The sequence below is a fragment of the Epinephelus fuscoguttatus genome, linkage group LG12 (assembly GCF_011397635.1).
Source record: "Epinephelus fuscoguttatus linkage group LG12, E.fuscoguttatus.final_Chr_v1".
Lineage (NCBI taxonomy): Eukaryota > Metazoa > Chordata > Actinopteri > Perciformes > Serranidae > Epinephelus > Epinephelus fuscoguttatus.
Window position 1 is genome coordinate 2,416,773 of NC_064763.1, and position 21,063 is coordinate 2,437,835.

Here is a 21,063-nt window from a genome sequence, read left to right on the forward strand (position 1 = left end):
TGACCAAAAATAGGGCTGGTAAGGAACGATTCTGTTGTTACCATCCGCAACTTCTTTTCACAGTGGAAATGGAAAAAATGTGTAGTGAACTGAACTGAACTGAACTGAACTGAACGGAATTGAACTGAAGTGGACCGCTTGGTGAAAATGGGGCTTAACACTGCTACCAGCAAGCATGGAAGCTACAGAATAATAGAAGATGATAGGACTGACCAACATAAAAAAAGATGTGTCACTGCTGTCATGATGAAAAGCCCCCCCCCCCCGACCAGCTCTCTGTGCTTTTGCTTCATCTCCACACCATCATCAGTCACTCATGGCAAAGTCGTGGAGGACACTTTGGGGAACAGCCATTTTATTAATCAAATTTGAACTTTGTGTTAGTTTCACTTTATTCCGGTGCCACCATGGTGAACACTCATGTTAAAAATGAAAAGTGACATGTTTTTTTTTTTCCATTAAAATGTATAATCATGATAAAGACAGTTAATCATAGAAACTAATCAAACTGACAGAATGACCTCACAGCATTTTGGATCAAACTCTTCTCCCTTCAGGCTAACTCAAAGGAACAGAAACAACAGAAATGGGCCAGGGTAGACAGGAACAAAAACAGCTTCTTATGTAGAACCACATTTTTTAGATATTTCCCATAGACATTATAGGTTTGGTTTGAAGGGGGATTCTGCTGGATTGTCTCATGTTGTTGCTGTTGTTTTTTTTGTTTGTTTTTTCCCTGTAGAGGAGAATTACTGCATTGCAGCAACAGTTTGACTGTTTGACTGAGGAGAGTGAGAGCCCTGAGGACTCTGCCTAGTGCACTGAGAGTAAGAGGATCTATCTGGACACACTTGAGTCGGGGTGTTGTGAAGTGCAAACCATTAGTTCTCTAAACCCTCCCTAATCTAGCTAACGTGATTTACCACCCTGGCAAAAAAGCAGTGGTAAACTACACCTGAATACATAGCTGGAGTGAGTCCGGCCCTGTAAGTATACTCACAACATAGTTATTTTTCATCATTACAGCACAGCATAGAGCAATAGTTTTCATATACTTCTTATATTTTTTTTTTCATATTGCACCATCAGAGAATGGGACAGAGAGAAAGATCAACAGAGACTCAATTTCCTAATCAAAACGAGATATGTGCAAACATGACTAAGGACTTTATTAACCAAATCAATTCTTCCCTGTAATGTCCACAAATAAAAGTGATTTCTCTTTTTATATATATATTTATAGTAATAAGAATAATAAATCTTCACATTGGATCATTTCATATTGTGACAAAATGCTCGACTGGGCTGTCCAGCCATGACCGTAATCTTTATCGTCTTTTAATTGGTCAGTCCCCATGCATCCATAGGAAATAGATTTTTTTTTCTTCAAAAAACAAACAAACAAACAAAAAAAGTAACAATTTGAGAGCAGCTGAAAAGTTTGGACTGGTGTCAACTGCTTTCATTCCAAGATTTCTCCCAAGTTTCAATCTGAGTTTCAGACGGATATTCCATAGGAAAAAAATGACTCCAGAAAACCACTCCAGAAAAAACTAACAAAAAACAAAGATGTCCAGGTTCCCTTTTTAAAAAACAGTGTATTAGTGGTAATAATAGATAATTTTGTAATCAGTAATGAATGATCATTAATAACGGACAACTAACAATGAATAATCACTGATTAATTATAAAGAATTAACAATAATCAAGAATAAATAATGCTCCTTTTTTACTCAATCAGTTTGGCAAAACTCCGACTGGAGTCATTTCCGTGAGTGAATTTTTTTCTCAAGTGAAACAAAAAAAAAAAGAAGAAAAAAGAGAGGAAAAAACAAGATAAAAGAACGCTCTAAAATGAATAAAAAGAGATTAGTAAAAGTGACCCTGCCCTTGGAGGGGGGGACATATATACAGAACTGTGTGGTGAAAGTCAGTTTACTGCACTTGAGTGTTAAGTCCAGTGTGAGTTCTAGTCCCACCCTAGTTGCCCCTGCTGTTATACCAGCGTGTAGGACTTTGCGTAGGGGTTGCTGCTCTGTTTGAGATGTCCTCGTGAGTCCAGCAGGGACTCCTGGGAGGTGCTGAGCTTGGCAGCCTGAGCCAGCTCTGAGCCCTCTCTGTGGGGGAGCGTGGCTGCAGAGCCAGGTTGCCACTGGGCCACTGGGTCCCTGCTGGCCTGAGGGGCCTCTGTGGGCGTTGGGGGCGCCATGCGAGAGGGCCGCTTCAGTGAGCGACTTTTCTGGGGCTCCAGACAGGCCTGACCCATGGCTGCTCTTTCCCCACTAGCTGTCCCCCTAGATGACCCCGAGCAGGACATGCCTCGGTTTAACAGGAAGTCCATGCGCAGGTACGGAGGAAGGTGAACCAACTCGCCCCCTGCAGGACAATAAACACAGATCCGAGTTAGGCACAGGGGAAAACGCATGCTAAACATCAACTCTCTCACATGTTTTATATATTAACCTTAATCTTAAATGGAAGAATTCAAATAGCATCAAACAGCTGTCAAGACTACCACATTCCACTTGAAGCAGACTCTGTGTTTGTTTTGAAAATGAGAGCATCTCTTTTACTCGCCTCCATAGGTGATGACAATACAGCATGTCAGCTTATCAAAACAATAAATCAGTAGAGACATGAAAGTTGTCTTCCTCTGTCCTTGCTCAGACACTGAGCTCTAATTTAAGACCCTCCACCCTCTATCCCACTCACTGCTGACTCAATTAGACTTACAATATCACTGTTATATGCCTATTTCTATTAAGTATAAATCATGTCTGTACTGCAGTATTTTTTTATGTACAGCCATCACCTGTTTTTCTATATGTCTCAGTACACACACACAGGAGCACATTAAATTTACAGATATCAAAAGTCCCCACTTGTAAACTTAATTAACGAGTGGGGGGTTAAATTATTTGTTTTTTTTTTAATTAAGTTAACATTAATCAATAATCATCAGTGTGCCCGAATGAGAAATATTTCTTATTATTACATGGCTCTATTAAATGCTGTATTCTGATTTGTCTGTCGCGGCATTCAGAGGTCTGATATTACTGTGTAATGACCGCTGCTAGTAGCAACAGTCATTACACATTACTATGTAGCCCAGCGTTGCTAGGGACGCTGCCCTGCAACACTGCAGCTGTCAAACAACTTCCGAGGGAAAAAACAAACAGAAATGGCTGATTTTAACATTTCTTTTAACTTATTTGGAGAGTAGCTACAAAGATTTTGAGGAATGGGATGGGAAAATAACTCCCTTGTCGGGAGTTATTTTCCCAGTATTCACCGGCTCATTATACATTATCCCTTACATATTGTTATTTAGAAAAGTTTTGTTAGTGTCACAATGCTTTGTTGAAACTGTCCACGTAATTAAACAATTTCCAAAGGGTAAAAAGAAGAGGCAAGGATTTAAGCAAGTAATAAGCCCGGAACGTCAGTGACAGTGCCTGTGGATGCTGTATCTAAAATGATCATCTTTTTAGCATCTCTATTAAGTAGGGGCGCATGATATTAGATTTTTTGCCAATATCCGTTATGCCAATATGAAACAACTCATTTGACCAATAACCCATAATGATATTGATAAACCAGCTTTTTTTCCCCACCTTATTTTAGTGATCATCGAGCCTCTTCTGTATTGAAATTAACATCAGATTATACATGCATACTCTTATCATGATAGCCCACCAGCAGGTGGAGACATGAAATACAATACTTTTCAGTGTATGTAACATTAATTCATTCATTCCAAAAAGACACCCAAAAAACTCACAATTAATAGAACATAAAATAGAAAATTACTTACCAAAATAGTTGCCCATTCATTTTCTGTCAACTGGTTAACTGAGTAATAGACTAATTGTTTCAGCTGTACCTGTATAAACTGTTTAGTAGATTAATTTATAACAAAACATAATATTTTATAAACTCTTCATGATTTCTGAAAAGTTCTAATAAGTAAATGGTAAAGTAACTAGTAACTAAAGCAGTCAATGTAGTGACGTAAAAAGTAAAAAGTAAAAAGTACAATATTTCCCTCTGAAAAGTCGAGGAGTAATGGTATGAAAAGAAAATACTCAAGTAAAGTACTCAAATTTGTACTTACACTGAACAAAAATATAAACGTAACACTTTTGTTTTTGCTCCCATTTTTCATGAGATGGACTCAAAGATCTAAAACTTTTTCTACATACACAAAAGACCATTTCCCTCGAATATTGTTCACAAATCTGTCTAAATCTGTGTTAGTGAACACTTCTCCTTTGCCAAGATAATCCATCCCACCTCACAGGTGTGGCATATCAAGATGCTGATTAGACAGCATGAATATTGCACAGATGTGCCTTAGGCTGGCTACAATAAAAGGCCACTCTAAAATGTTCAGTTTTATCACACAGCACAATGCCACAGATGTCGCAAGTTTTGAGGGAGCGTGCAATTGGCATGTTGACTGCAGGAATGTCCACCAGAGCTGTTCCCCGTGAATTGAATGTTCATTTCTCTACCATAAGCCGTCTCCAAAGGCGTTTCAATTTGGCAGTACATCCAACCGGCCTCACAACTGCAGACCACATGTAACCACACCAGCCCAGGACCTCCACATCCAGCATGTTCACCTCCAAGATCGTCTGAGACCAGCCACCCGGACAGCTGCTGCGACAATCGGTTTGCATAACCAAAGAATTTCAGCACAAACTGTCAGAAACCGTGTCAGGGAAGCTCATCTGCATGCTCGTCGTCCTCATCAGGGTCTCGACCTGACTGCAGTTCGTCGTCGTAACCGACTTGAGTGGGCAAATGCTCACATTCGATGACGTCTGGCAGAGGAGAGGTGTTCTCCTCACGGATGAATCCCTGTTTTCACTGTTCAGGGCAGATGGCGACAGCGTGTGTGGCGTCATGTGGGTGAGCGGTTTGCTGATGTCAACGTTGTGGATCGAGTGGCCCATGGTGGCGGTGGGGTTATGGTATGGGCAGGCGTATGTTATGGACACCGAACACAGGTGCATTTTGTTGATGGCATTTTGAATGCACAGTGATACCATGACGAGATCCTGAGGCCCATTGTTGTGCCATTCATCCACGACCATCACCTCGCGTTGCAGCATGATAATGCACGGCCCCATGTTGCAAGGATCTGTACACAATTCCTGGAAGCTGAAAACATCCCAGTTCTTGCATGGCCAACATACTCACCGGGCATGTCACCCATTGAGCATGTTTGGGATGCTCTGGATCGGCGTATACGACAGCGTGTTCCAGTTCCTGCCAAAATATCCAGCAGCTTCGCACAGCCATTGAAGAGGAGTGGACCAGCATTCCACAGGCCACAATCAACAACCTGATCAACTCTATGCGAGGGAGATGTATTGCACTGCATGAGGCAAATGGTGGTCACACCAGATACTGACTGGTTTTCTGACCCCCCCAGACCCCCACAATAAAGCAAAACTGCACAGAGTTTGCACAGAGTCAGAGTGGCCTTTTATTGTGGCCAGCCTAAGGCACACCTGTGCATTATTCATGCTGTTTAATCAGCATCTTGATATGCCACACCTGTGAGGTGGGATGGATTATCTCGGCAAAGGAGAAGTGCTCACTAACACAGATTTAGACAGATTCGTGAACAATATTTGAGGGAAATGGTCTTTTGTGTATATAGAAAAAGTTTTAGATCTTTGAGTCCAGCTCACGAAAAATGGGAGCAAAAACAAAAGTGTTGCGTTTATATTTTTGTTCAGTGTAGTTACATTCGACCACTGACTAAGCCTAACTTAACTGAGAGAATCATCGACTTGAATACATTCAGCAACCCTTCATCTGGATTCACTGTCGGCATTAGTGCTGCACGATTAATCTAATTGCAGTTGTAATCACGATGTCAGGTTGTGCGATTACATAACCGCATAAGAGGATGCGATTTGCGATTTAATGTAACTAAATGTTAACGTGTGTGCCTGTGAAGGTGACTACCTCTCCTGTAGAGTGTGAAGTTTGTTGACATTACGCCCACAAGCTATCCTGGTGTGTGCAACACGTATGGTCACATGACTACCCAGCATGCAGCCGTGACTAACACGGATGCTGAAGAAGAACATGAGCATGACGAAAAACAGGCTGAGTTGGTGGCGAAAAATAACCCAATGCCTATTATATGGCGATACTTTGGATTCAGGTACGGCAATGTCGAACAGAAAGACGTGCTGCATAAAACTTTAAAAGTTAAAGTCACTGCGTCTTACAGCAACACGACCAATCTATATCAACACACAGAAAAGTATGAAGAATGCATCCAGAATGCATGTCAAGCCAAGTAATGTTAAAGACAAAGAGACAACTGAAAGCCACCAGAGCCTCATGAAACAACAACAAAGCACAATTACACAAACATTTGTAAGTGTCACACCATACGACAAGACCTCAAAGAGACACAGGGAAATGACGGACTGCAAAACAAACTATAGAATAACAAATGAAAAACGGGTTTGGCCCACTTGACATGCTGCTGTGTTGTGTAATGACCTATTCACATGCTGGAATTTGTCATTTACGTGACAACGCCTGAACGCAACACTGTCTCCGCTCCAACTGAGTGTACAGTGTCGTGCTGCGCTGCTGTGCGAGAGCCGTGTTTGACTGTGCATCAGCAGTCTGTTGATGGTCATTTACACACTGTCCATAACACTATGTCAGGTCAGGTCAGGTAAGGTCAGTGCCCCCCTAATATAATGGTAGGAGAACACTGAATCAAGCAAGGAGACTCATGATACCATTTATTTATTATATTGTAAGCGCAATCGCAAATCGCGATATTGTCCACCAAAATCGCAATCGCACATTTTTATCAAATCGTGCAGCACTACATTAGAGTCATAGTTAATGGTTGGATATCAGTGTTAGACAGGATGCTAAAGTTTAGGGATTACTGTTAAGTTGTAACAAAGGTATAGCTGTTGAGGTTCAGGCTACGACAGATCTGTGGCCTCACCCGGTCTGTGGGCCTTGGGCACAGCCATGTTCATGACCCGGCTGACATCCTGAGGCTTAGGTGGGGAAGCAGTAAAGCGGCAGATGCCAGATTCAGACGGTGTGCTGGAGGTTAGGCTGTCTGTGTAGTCATTGGTGCCTGCTGTCATCTGCTCTGAGGAAGTGTCAGAAATGAAGCATTCGGTGATGGTGAACTTAGCGTGGCGCAGCTGCTCTTCCATCTTAGCGTGCTCGTAGGCTCTGGCGAGCTCCTCGTAGGTAGAGGACGCACTCTCTGTCGACACCATACTGCTCCGTGCTCGGTCTGGAAATGGGCCAGGGTTAGTGGAGGGATCAGTGTCAAGAGTGAGTGGCAGAATTGTTGGGATGTAACTTTGTTAAAATAAAGACAACTGACATAGGTTTGCTGTTAGGGATGAGGAGTAGTGTTATACTGTTACAGCTGTTATAAAGCAGCTGTAGCCAGATCTGTTGCTTACCTGTGTCCTGAGATGGGCTGACGCTGTAGCTGTCACTTTCCTTGTCAACAGAGCCTGCAACTCTGGGAGTGGGCAATCTCCAGTCAGTGCTGAGAGTGTGGGAGGAGACTGGGGGGTGTGGGCGATTCAGGGTCCACTGGCTGGCGTAGCGGTTTCGAGCAGCTGGGCCAGCTTTGGCTGTGCGGCGGGCAGTAGGGTCTGAGAATGAGGAGAAGAGCGCAGGGTGTTTATGCAGGTCATGGCAAGGACATGACTAAACTCAATGAAACTATTATCATAGCAAATGGCAATGGTAACAAATGCATCTAATGTCAGTTAATTTCCAAAACCTGCATCTTTCTTACCTGGACACACATTTCCAACTAAAAGCCATACCAAGTTACACAGACATACCATCATGTGAGACATTCAGGAGGAATAGAAAGTGTTATACTCAAAAAATGATACAAAAACTAGAATTACAGTCCATTGTTGTATGCCTCCACACATCAGTCAAGTTCCTCTTAAAGTTTATATCCATATCTGTGAAAACATGAATGCTTCACTAGTGCTGTCCCGAATACCATTGTTTAACATTCGGACCTTTGGCAGAATTTATAACGAATATTCGTTCTCGGCAGGCGGGCGGGGATGGGGGGTGGGGGATGCCTGCTCTCTCCAGTTTTACGCTCGGCTCCTTTCAAAGACTCAGTGCTACCAATACCTAATTGTATTGTGGAGTTTTGCACAGCGGCGACTGGATCTTTGCTCTCAAACCACAAAAAATGTGATGGCACAACAGTCTCCTTCAGTATATTATTCTATGCTTTCTTTTGATTTTCACATTGGCTAGTCATCCTGTTTAATTTGTCTTCTGATTAAATCGGAACCGTTGAAACAAGTTGTAGGAAGCCTCTGCAAGTAATTGGTTGCTGGCAGACACTCTGGGCTGCAATAAAATAGTTAATCAGCAATGCTGTGCACTGTAGAGCCGATGCGCTGCTGGTTCTGCCGGCCTGAATAGAATATAATGTCTATAGCCTTACTGTTGTGTGTACAGCCTTATAGACTGAGCTGAGTAGTGATGTGCGGGTCGACCTGTAACCTGCGGGACCCGCAAATGGACCTGCAGGTCGGGCAGCAGTGAGCGTCTGTTAAATCGGTCTGTAAATGATATTTTGACATTATTGGCTATTACTGTCACGGCATCCGAAAGTACTGATGCGTTGAGCAGGTGACAGTCCGTGGTCATTTTCAAAACACACTTGTGTCACGCACTCCAAAAGAAACTTGTTGAAACTTTAAATAATAATTTATTGTACAAAACGGGGGAAACAAACGTTGACAAAAACGGTTCCATAATTCATATTAAATTCAAAAGATAACGAAAAAACAGCTACAAAAAAATAAATAAAGCCTCAAAACTTTTATATACTTTTATATTTTCACATTTTTAACAATGCAATTTAAAAGTTTTGATTTTTATTGATAACCTACATTTACCAACAACAAAAAGACTACATTTAGCACCAAAAAATATGTAAAATAAATAAATAAATAAATAAATAAATAAATAAATAAATAAAAAAACAAATATCGAATACCAAATTTTCATAACGAATACCTACCCATAGAAACAAATATTCGAATATCCGAATATTTGGGTACAGCCCTATGCTTCACTTCACAGAAGATCTATACAATCAGTGCAGTTTCAAGGTGGACACCCAAGATTAGTGTCACCAATTCAGTATCTGACCAAATGTCTCCCCTTCTGTTCCTGAGGTATGACGTTGAGTAATGGTTAGAAAGATTTTTTATAGAACATTATAACGTCACAATGAAGCTGACCTTTTGGATATAAAATGCCATGTCATCATTTTATCCTATTAGACATTTGTGTGGAGTTTTTTTCATAATTAGCATATGAATTCTTGAGATATGGCCAAAAACATATTTTATTATGTCAAACTGATCTTGACCTTTGACCTTGAACCACAAAATTCCAATCAGTTTATTCTTCAGTCCAAGTGGACATTTGTGCCAAATTTAAAGTCCCTTAATGTGTTCTTGAGATATCATGTTGAGAATGAGACAGATGAAAGGTCACACTGACCTTCACCTTTTACCACCAAAATCCAATCAGTTCATTGTTGAGCCCAAGTGGTTGACTACCAAATTTGAAGAAATTCCCTAAAGGCATTCTTGAGATATCACGTTCATGAGAATGAGACGACAAAGTCAAAGTGATCTTGATCTTTGACCACATCAATTCACTGTCGGGTCCCAGTCAGTCTTGAGATATCCTGTTCACAAGGATGGTACAGATGGACGGACAACCTGAAAACATATTGTGTCTGGCTAAGGTTATCACCGGTGTGGAGGCATAAAAATCTAGAGCACAAGTGACTCAAACTTCCTTCTTAACATAGCTGCCAAAATGTTAACCATAATTACCATGTGTTCTATATTTCTATTACAAATTGTATATCCATTGCAATTGGAACAAGGTAAAGGTGTTAACTCATGAAAATTTTTATCATATGAATGGCCTCATCACTCCCCACAAAGAAACATCAAGCTCAGCACAGCAGGTAGTGGGTAATGAAGATAATATCTAATATACAGGTGCTGATTATGTGCCAAGATATGCAGCAGTATGTCAGTGAGGGCAGTGAAGGAAAAAAGCTTGTGAACAATGCAGGATTTAAACTACTTTAAAAACTTCCAAAGGGTGTGCTGGATACACTGTTGTGTATGTTGAGTGTGATGACTATGCTAAGTGAGTGTGGTGGTGACTTGAGTTGCCTGAACTAGCTTGTAGGCTTTGCTTCATTTTGTAATAAATGTTACATGCTCCCCCCTGTTGGCTATGTTGTACATTGCATATGCTTTTTTGACTGATGTTTGTGTGTTTGCTGCCTCTTACGTGAAGCTGCCTCCTCTAATTGAGGGAAACCTGTAAAGAGGGGGCGGGGATTTGCTCACTCTCTCTTTCAATGTTCAGCCCTGACAGCAGCTGCAGTGTGGTGACAACTATTTCTTAGATTTCTGCTTTCGTTATATTTCTGTTTTTTGGTGGGACTGATTGTCCTGTTTTGTAGCTTTATTTCAGTTAGGGAGTTGTTCTGGTAATTTAGGTTAAAGGGAAGAGCCCAGGGGTCTCATTAGGGGCCGGGCAGCCTAAGCTGCTTCTTCTTTCTTCTTTCTTCTTCTTCCGAGGAAATCATACTTCCCATGCGCGAAAAATCACCAAACTCTGCACAAAGGTCGAGTCCCATGCCAGATTTCCTCAGCTGCAGAAACAGGCCAATAGTCCTGATGGTGGCGCTACAGCAAGCCTCTAAACTTCAAAATTTTGAAAATTCACAACAAATCAACCATATGTGCTACAGATTTGCACCAAAATGTAGCCCCGATACTGACAAAACTTTTGTACCTTAAAATCTATTGCAAATTATGAAGTCCATCACTCTGTTCTTTTTCAAAAACTGTAAAACTTGTTAAACCTATCTCCTCCCACAATTTTTGCTCAATTGACACCAGACTTGCTACAGAGCATCTTCAGACTGTCCTACACAAACGATCCACACAGATTTTTGATTTATTGAAAACTGAGCCTACAGTGCATCAAAATGTTTGACTGTAAATGGTATTGTAAACATATACTTGCAAATTCTTGCTAAATACATTTTCAATGTTCATTAAAAAATGACAAAATTTTGGAGTCAAGGTAGATGATGTTTGGAAAATATCAATTTTTTCTCAAAAACTGAATTTTTTTTACAGCATTTTGAATTTCGCTCTCATGTGAACAATTGGAGTCAATGCAAAAATGGCATTTTTAAACATCAGTTTTTCACTTATGGAGCCAATAAATCATTGTTAAAAACAAAGTATCAACATCTCCATGCTGTCTAGATGCATTTTTTGTATTTTCGGGTTTTTGTCTTAATAACTGAATTTTTGACAGCCGTTTGAAATCTGCCTTTATACACTAACAGCTGCTGTCTTACAGACAGATGACTGGCTTAGCCAATTAGCTCAGTGAGATAGAGGATGGTCCTTGGTGTTGAAGATTGTGAGTTCAAGCCTCAGCTTGTGCAACATTTCCATATGAGAAATCTATTCAAACTTTTCATAAAGGTCCAGTCCCATGCCAGATGTCCTCAACTGGAAACACAACACAATAGTCACTACAGCAATCCTCTAAATTTCAAAACTTTGAAATTTCATAACAAATCAACCATATGTGCTACAGCTTTGGAATTTTCACTTTGAAATTTGCTTTTCCACGGCATGGATGGCTACTGTCTGGCACCCTTATGCTTGGCTTAGTCAATTTGACTTAGTCAAAGTGTGAAGCCACACTTGAACTGTTACTTGCTAATTAGCTCAGTGAGACAGAAGACGGACCTTAATCTCAGAAGTTGTGAGTTCAAGCCTCAGCTACAGCAGAATGGACATTCTAATGTGAAAGTCCTATGTTCAGGCATCATGCTATGTGGATTAGAGACTACCAAGGTTAAAATAATTATGATCCAGGCAGTTTTGCGGAGAGACAAATACTCTTTATCAACACTTTTCCCTGTTATCCCTTGTCTCTTTTCCCTGTTTATTTGGCTTAGCTATCAGTCAATATGCAGAGTCTAATAGCTACTTTTACATTTTAAAAAATGTCTTCATCTTTGTCACCATGGATAATGTTTAGCTTTACGCTAGATCAGTCCAGTTTGTTCATAATTGCTAGATTCCAAAACACTGGATGAGATGTTGATATCCTTGTGCGAGCACATACAGATAATCGGTGGACTTGTCAGTGAATGGTGGATGGCAGACTTGGAGAAGCTTGGGGGAAAGTTGAATTTTCGGGACACATCATCAGTAGTGCTCCTCTGGCTCATGGGGTGTTTTGGCCTTTAACACTATACACCCTCACCAGAGGCGGCCAGCTACAGGCTGATCAAACCTAAGCTTGTGTCTCATGCCAAATTAGTCATGAGAGTTGCCTTGTTGTCAAGTGGCAGACATCTCATGGGACTATGCATGGCAGGGGTGTCCTGTTCCCTGAGTCAAGCCTAAACTGACCGCATACCTCCTGGCTTGTTACTTGGGGGCCCAACAGGGGTCATTCCTCTTCAGCCAGAGCCACTGGCTGCTTCTCTCTGCTGCCTCTAATGCAGTTTTGATGGCTGCATGCTGGCTCTGGCCCCTGATTCCCAAGTCCCTCAGCAGTTTGGTGGTAGATGTTCCCACAAATCCTCTGCATCCAACCTCCACTGGGTGGACTTCCGTGTTCCAGCCGCGATGTTGTGCTTCAGCAGCTAACTCAGCATAGCGCAGATGTTTTCGCTCATATGCCTCGTCCATAGAATCCTCCCAGGGTACGGTGAGCTCAATTATATAAACCTTCTTTAGAGAAGGGGACCAGAGCACCAGATCAGGTCTCAAGGTGGTGGTGGCAATCTCTGGGGGAAACACCAGCTGTTTGCCAGCATCTGCTAGCAGTTTCCAGTCACGTGCTAAGCACAGCTGGCCTCTATCCGATGGTGTGGAGTTGCTCCTGGTAGCTGTAGCCCCTTCACGGACAAAGGCAGTTGTCCATGAAGGGTTAGATATTAGCGGTGGTAGGGCATTGATGCTGGATCGTTTTCCCTCTAGTGTGGACGCAAGGCTCTTCAAAACTTGGTTGTGACCCCAAGTGTACCGCCCTTGGGTGAGACTGGTCTTGCACCCTGTGAGTATGTGCCGGAGGGAGGCTGGCCTGGAGCAAAGCGCACACCCAGGATCTTCGCCAACCCACTGGTGGAGATTAGTTGGTATTGGAAGGACGTCGTAGGTGGCTCTGATGACAAAGCTCAAACTCCTTGCTTCCATGGCCCACACATCCTTCCAGCTCAACCTTCTCCTTTCGACACTTTCCCACCGTGTCCACTGTCCTTGTTTGCCAAGGGAGACTGCCTTGCTGCCTCCTCCCAACGGCACACCTCCTCCACCACCATCTTCCTCCGTGCTGGAGCAGTGGCATTTCTCCAGGCTGGGTGGCTAAGTGGTTAGCCCAAGGCCTCCTCTTCCTTGCTGAACAGTCCCCACAATGTAAGCATGTCTGAGAGCTGATGTTGCCTCCTCCACTGCTGTTGCTGGTCTCCATTTGCGCCCAGTAACCAAGGCTGGTGCATTTTCCCTCATCACTAGATCTTTGGATTCATTCAGTGTCATCTGCAGTCGTGTTTTAGGGCACTTGAACTCCTCTGTGAGGCTGGTGAGGGGCAGCTTGAGGACAACGTCTCCGTAGAGGCCTATGGTGGTGAGGCAGCGTGGAACTCTGAGCCACTTCTTGATGTGGGCTGTGACTCCTCTTTCCAGCTTCTCTACTGTTGAGATGGGGACCTCATAGACTGCAAGGGGCCACAGCACCCGGGGTAGCAGACCAAACTGGAAGCACCAGGTCTTTAACTTCCCAGGTAGTTGGGTGTTGTCAATAGACTGTAGGCCAGTATTGATGTTCTTGCGCAGCTGTTTCACCTGGTCTCTGTCTTTCAGGCTTGTGTTGTAGCACCTTCCGAGGCTTTTGACAGGCTGTTCAGATACTGTGGGGATTGGATCATCACTGATGAAGAACTGTAAGTCAGCAAGCACTCCCTTCACCACTGAGATGTTGCGTGACTTAGATGGTTTAGCCAGCAGTTAATGTTATTCTTACTTTCTTGTTCTTGAGTTTTTTCTTTCCTTTGTATATTGTGAGTCTGATCACTTCAACCACTCATCCACAATTTGAAGGGCATGCCATAATTATATGATGTAACTTCTATGTTGTGATATTCTTTGTTTTAGTGTGTGTGTTCCTCAGAATTGCCTAATTTTGCCTAAAATTGCCCGGCCCCGACCATTGCTGCGCAGCAGCTATAATTTATAACTGTTATAGACCTGAAAGAGGTGCACGTCACTTCCCACGCAAAGGTTGTGATCTATAAAAACAAAACTTGACAGGAGAATGGGAGCCTGTAGGGGAACTCTGACCCATGTGTATGGAGCTTTTTTCCTATCTTTATTCAAGAGAGTGGTTTATCAATTTGAGAGAATTATTTATTGATTTCACGTTCAGATTTTGTAATATTGTCCCTCAAATCCCTGCCCTCGCACTCAAATAGCCTCTGCTTGCGCTTAGATCTACTCTGTTTCTGCTCAAACTGTGTGCTTGCACTCAGATACAATGTTGCTTGCACAGATTTCCTGCTCCAGCTTCAGCTCTTCTCCTCGCGCTCAAGATGCTTCTGTGAACTCATGGAATTTCTGCTTTCAGATTTCTGCCACCAACCAATAGAATGCCAGGTTTATTGTTGACCAATGACATGATCCCTGCCTCCTTGTGGGTGTGCTCACTTTAGTTTTAGAGCATCCCGTCCGAGCGGGTACTCTTTAACCGGGTTCATCCATTCCCGCCCTCCAGGGCTTTATTAAATGCTCTTCCCTTGCTTTGTTTACGACTTTTGAAATAAAGGGACTGTTAATTTACACACGCGCGCCTGTATTTTTTACTATAATAGCCGCATAGAATATATAGATATATATACACACAGTGGAAACCACTTATAGTGATCACTTCCGTCCGGGTCAAATTGATCACTATAAGTGGATAATTATTAGATAATTAGAATTTCTCATGCAGATTACCATCTAATTGACATTTGAATATTTGTTACATGAATATAAAGTAATGAAACAGGTAGCTTCATTATTTACTGAATGTTACTGACTGTTTCAAAATAAAGAACAGCTGTTTCAAATGCTTGTTTCGCTGCTGCATCTCATTGGCTCATTTTTGGCAGTTTGTCATGTATCAGTGAGTATCAGTGACCATCAAATTCTACCGCAGAGACTGGATCACTTAACTGGCTTAAAAGGTTCAGCACTAGGCTGGTTTAAATCTTATTTATCTGATCGTTTTCAATTTGTTGACGTTCACAATGAACCATCCTTACGTACTAAAGTTTGTTTTGGAGTTCCGCAAGGTTCTGTGCTCGGACCAATCCTGTTTACTCTATATATGCTTCCTTTAGGTAACATCATTAGAAATCACTCTATAAATTTCCATTGTTATGCGGATGATACTCAGTTGTATTTATCAATGAAGCCAGAAGAAAGCAATCAATTAACTAAACTCCATAATTGCCTTAAAGACATAAAAACTTGGATGAGCACCAATTTCCTGATGTTAAATTCAGACAAAACTGAAGTTATTGTTCTTGGCCCCAAACAACTCAGAGACTCTTTATCTGATGACATAGTTTCTCTAGATGGCATTGCTCTGGCCCCTGCCACTACCGTAAGAAACCTCGGAGTAATATTTGATCAAGATTTGTCTTTTAATTCTCATTTAAAGCAAACCTCATGGACTGCATTTTTTCATCTGCGTAATATTGCGAAAATTAGGCCTATCCTGACCCGAAAAGATGCAGAAAAATTGGTCCACGCTTTTGTTACCTCAAGACTGGATTACTGTAACTCTCTATTATCAGGTAGCTCTAGTAAGTCCTTAAAAACTCTCCAGCTAATTCAGAATGCAGCAGCACGTGTACTAACAGGAACTAAGAAACGCGATCATATCTCTCCTGTTTTAGCTTCTCTGCACTGGCTCCCTGTAAAATCCAGAATTGAATTTAAAATCCTACTGTTAACTTATAAAGCTCTAAATGGTCAAGCTCCGTCATATCTTAGAGAGCTCATAGTGCCATATTATCCCACCAGAACACTGCGCTCTGAGAACACAGGGTTACTCGTGGTCCCTAAAGTCTCCAAAAGTAGATCAGGAGCCTGAGCCTTTAGCTATCAGGCTCCTCTCCTGTGGAATCATCTTCCTGTTACGGTCCGGGAGGCAGACACCGTCTCCACATTTAAGACTAGACTTAAGACTTTCCTCTTTGATAAAGCTTATAGTTAGGGCTGGCTCAGGCTTGTCCTGTACCAGCCCTTAGTTAGGCTGACTTAGGCCTAGTCTGCCGGAGGACCCCTCTATAATACACCAGGCCCCTTCTCTCTCTCTCTCTCTCTCTCTCTCTCGTATCCTATTACTGCATCTAGCTAACCCGGCCATTCTGGATGTCACTAACTCGGCTTCTTCTCCGGAGCCTTTGTGCTCCACTGTCTCTCAGATTAACTCATATCACAGCGGTGCCTGGACAGCGTGACGTGTGTGGTTGTGCTGCTGCCATGGTCCTGCCAGATGCCTCCTGCTGCTGCTGCCATCATTAGTCATTAGTCATACTTCTTCTGTTATTATACACATATGATTATTGTCACACATGTATACTGCCAGGTATTAATACATACTTTCAACATATTGTACTGCAGTAACCAGAACTATAACTATAATATTATTACTTTCATTAATGTTGTTGTAAGCTACTGTCATTACCTGCATCTCTCTCTCTCTCTCTCTCTCTCTCTGTGTCATATGGATTACTGTTAATTTATTATGCTGATCTGTTCTGTACGACATCTATTGCACGTCTGTCCGTCCTGGAAGAGGGATCCCTCCTCAGTTGCTCTTCCTGAGGTTTCTACCGTTTTTTTTCCCCGTTAAAGGGTTATTTTTGGGGAGTTTTTCCTTATCCGCTGTGAGGGTCATAAGGACAGAGGGATGTCGTATGCTGTAAAGCCCTGTGAGGCAAATTGTGATTTGTGATATTGGGCTTTATAAATAAAATTGATTGATTGATTGACTATGTTTTTCACTGAATGACTTTCTCCTTTTATTTTCTCTGTCATGATTTCAATGTGCATGCCCACCACCTCAGGTCACCAGCTGGCAACGGACGGCTGTGCTTTGCGCGTTAGGCTGCGGGGGTGGGCGCTGCAGCGAAGAAAGAGGACATTCCTCTTTCTTTGATAATGTTAAAAGTAAATTTAGGCTTTGCTGACGGCTTCCAGACTCATTTTAAAAATTGAGAGAGAGAGAGAGAGAGAGAAGCAGTGGTCGAGGGAGCTAGAGAGTGGATAAAGAGAGCGAGCAGTGGTAGCAAGAAAGCCGGTGAATAAGAGGTATATGGTACATGTATATATACATGTGTATACACAATGGAAACTGTGTTTCTATATACTATATACTACTATATATATACATATATATATATATATATATATATATATGTATTCTGTGCAGCTATTATAGTAAAAAATACGGATGCACGTGTGCCAATTGACAGTCCCTTTATTCCAAAAGTCGTAAAGAAAGCAAGGGAAGAACATTTAATAAAGCCCTGGAGGGCAGGAGTGGATGAACCCGGTTAAAGAGTACCCGCTCGGACGAGACGCTCTAAAACTAAAGTGAGTGCACCCACAAGGAGGCAGGGACCATTTCATCAACAATAAATCTGGCGTTCTATTGGTTGGGGGATTTTGACAGGGTTGTTACACAAAAAAAATCCAAACGCAAGGCAGAAATCTGCAAGCAGAAATTCCACGAGCGCATAGAAGCAGCTTGAGTGTGAGGAGAAGAGCTGAAACTGGAGCAGGGAATATGTGCAAGCAACATTGTATCTGAGTGCAAGCACACAGTTTGAGCAGAAACAGAGTAGATCTAAGCACAAGCAGAGGCTATTTGAGTGCGAGGGCAGGGTTTTGAGGGACAATATTACAAAATCTGAACGTGACATCAATAAATAATTCTCTCAAATTAATATAACATTCTCTTGAATAAAGAAGCTAAAAAAGCTCCATACATGTGTACGAACATTTTGGAGCTAGCGTAAATTAGCGATGCAGATGGTGAGGTGGTGAATTGAAGCTAAACTGTAGTTTTCAGATAGTTCTTGTGGGTAAAATCACTGCAATGAACATGACACAGAGCGCACTAGAGACATTGCCGTGGCTTCCACACACTTCTCCTTCTCCAGTCACCTTACATACATGTTGCATATATGGATTGTGTAAATTAGTAAAGTCTGGAAATAAATCCAGCGCCAGGTCTCGCACAATTATTAAGCTCCTTCTATAAATCAGAATATTTTTTGGCGTACACCATCTTCTGCTTTTGTCCACACATACACTTTTAGTATGGATCCTATGCAATGTTTTATAAATGAGAGCCCAGATTCTATGACCTTCTGTGGGTTTGTCTGGGTGTCTGGACTTTGTTTGATTAATTTGGTTTGTTTAATAGTCATCCTGCTCTTGGTCTAATAAATTGAATGTTGTTTTCACTTCATCCTGAGTCTTGGTAATTATGTTGGAACCCTCTGTCATGAGCCACTTTAGTGGTCGTAACATAATTTGGGGGCTTGTCTTAACTGACTGAAAACTTTTTGAGTTTTTAATGTGTTTTTCTGACATCTAGACACGGTGGCTAAGTTGGATGTTTTTTGGTAAATTATGATTGTAGCCAGTTGTATTGTGTTATATTTTGTGCATTTGGTAACTGTAGATACAGTTTTGTGGGCTTTGCTGTTGAGTGCTTGTTGCTGTAATTTGATTGCAGTAATTTGTTAGTCAGGAGTTTGTTGTTTGAGGCTGGTTGTAGCAGTGTTTAATCGTTGCACTAAGGATAATTTGCTGTTAACTTCTGACCATTATGATGTAACTGTAACTGTAACTGAACAAGCTAAGAAACAGACTTTTAAGGTAAAATCCTATGCTGCCTTGGTGGATAAAGGTATTCTGCCCCAGTTACAGAGTATGGCCAAAACTCCTGAACCCTCCAGTGACACTGTTGTAACACTAAAGCGTTCAGCACAAACCAGAGGTAAACAGAAGGCAAATCAATGAAGGAAAAACACACAAAAACAAAAGGAAAAGACTGCCTGGAAAAGGAAAATTTTGGAAAACAAATTGCACAAACAAAACCACATATATGTTATGATGAGTTTTTTTTTTTTTTTTTTTTTTTTAAAAAAAGCGTCCGTACTGGACTTACTGGTTCCTGGTCTGGCGTCAGACACATCGACCAGTGGACCGGTGGCCTGGGACAGGGACTGGTAGTGGACTGTGTGGGTGACTGTAGACGATTTCTGTTTCTGGGTCTCTCCGAAGTCATTATCAGTCAGTAACACCGTGGACCTGTCATCTGTGGGACAGCAACAAAAACAAGTTAAGTGCTACAGCAACCAGCAGTGGTGTTGTTAGTCCTGGGCCTCTGAGGAGTCAGTACCAAATATTTTATGAATAGCCTTGGATCTAAATAGGCTGTGTATATTATTAAAAAATAAGAAGAGACCTAATAATTAAAAAAAAAAAAAAAAATTAAGCCCAGGATCTAATAATGTGTCATATCAATTAATGCAATAAGGATTTAAAAAATGATATGATATTCCTGATCAAAAACAAGTTTTGGGTCCTCTGTTTCATTCAAGCAGCACATTTTGTTGTGATCAGGTGCAACGGAGAGCGAGGTCACCGGTAATCACTTCAATGATGCAGCCGGTAAAGGTGGAGCTAATTTTAAATGCTTTATATCCTGCTGTGTACTTTCATCTATAATTATACTTTATCATTTATTAGTTGATTATATTTTGTCTTAATAATCTATTTCTTCAAAGTAACTAAGGCAGACAAATAAATGTAGTGGAGTAAAAAGTACAATGTTTACCTCTGAGATGTAGTAAAGCAGAAGTAAATACCGTATTTTTCCAAATAGTAGCCCGGGCGTTTATTTCACAAAATCGATTTTGACCCCAGGCGTTTTAAAGAACCAGGTGGCTATTTGCTCAAGGCTTTTTTTTTTCCCCACCGACCTGCACCAGGCCGTTATTTGGTTACAGTTCCTGTCCAGTATGTTTTTTAGTGCAAAAATAGTGTATAATGTAGGGGTGAGTTCGTGTACAAAAATCTCTAAACGTTTAGAGTGGGTCATTTTTGGAGAGGGACCCAGCTGCAGACATGATAGTGGACATGGGCGCTGCCATATATCCAATCCATACCGGAAGTCCATACCAGAAGTTGGTCTGTGTGTGTATTATTAGCCGAAGAAGAAGAGGAAGAAGACAATGGAGAAGAAGAAGAGAAGAATGCAAACAATACATGCACAACTAAAAGAAAGAGTGGTAAAGCAATGAGTCTTTTAATTATTAGAATTAGACAACTTTATTCTCATTGTTCATTGTACAATGAAATTCTGTTCGGCACTTAGCACTAGCAGTACTAGCTAGTAGCTAGCACTAGCATAGAGTACCAAGCCGCTGCGTTTATATGCGCCGTCATCTTCATTATCTTTTAACACGTGTGTAATGTTCTCTAATAGGCTGACCAAACGTTCTCTTTTGCCCGGACATGTCCACTTTTCACGTCCCGTCCGGGGCGTCCGGGGCGTCCGGGCGGTTTTTATAAACTGATGATAGTGTCCAGTTTTCCGTGTGTTTGTGTGTGTGTGTGTTAGAGTGCGGCACAGGCCGCATATTTCTGTCTGAACCCGAACCGACATTATTTAATGACCAAAGCACTGAGTTTGTGTCACGCAGTGGTTACAGGCTATTTAACAGGCCGGGCGTGCGCCGTGGATGCTCCGCGAGAGGGAGACCTCCGTGTTTGAGACGGGAGCGGGAGGCGGGAGGTCCGACGCTTCTAGCGAGAGGAGAGGGAGAAATAAAACAAAATAAGATAAAATAGGAAAAACCTG

At 41.8% G+C, this 21,063-nt stretch overlaps 1 protein-coding gene across 2 annotated transcripts in view; it reads right to left on the bottom strand.

Annotated features, from left to right (window-relative positions):
* Positions 1-346: 346 nt before the first annotated feature.
* LOC125897944 (Down syndrome cell adhesion molecule homolog) overlaps positions 347-21,063 on the bottom strand; it is a 315,828-nt gene continuing 295,111 nt past the window's right edge. Inside the window, exons 30-33 of one of the 2 annotated variants that reach the window (XM_049591460.1) lie at positions 19,366-19,515; positions 7,476-7,673; positions 6,998-7,300; positions 347-2,376 (exon numbers count right to left, since the gene is read on the bottom strand). In XM_049591460.1, coding sequence (XP_049447417.1) covers positions 1,997-2,376; positions 6,998-7,300; positions 7,476-7,673; positions 19,366-19,515 — 1,031 coding nt within the window. In that variant the 3' untranslated portion in view covers positions 347-1,996. Of the gene's footprint in view, positions 2,377-6,997; positions 7,301-7,475; positions 7,674-19,356; positions 19,516-21,063 lie in introns of both variants that reach the window. The other variant, XM_049591459.1, reaches the window with a different exon arrangement.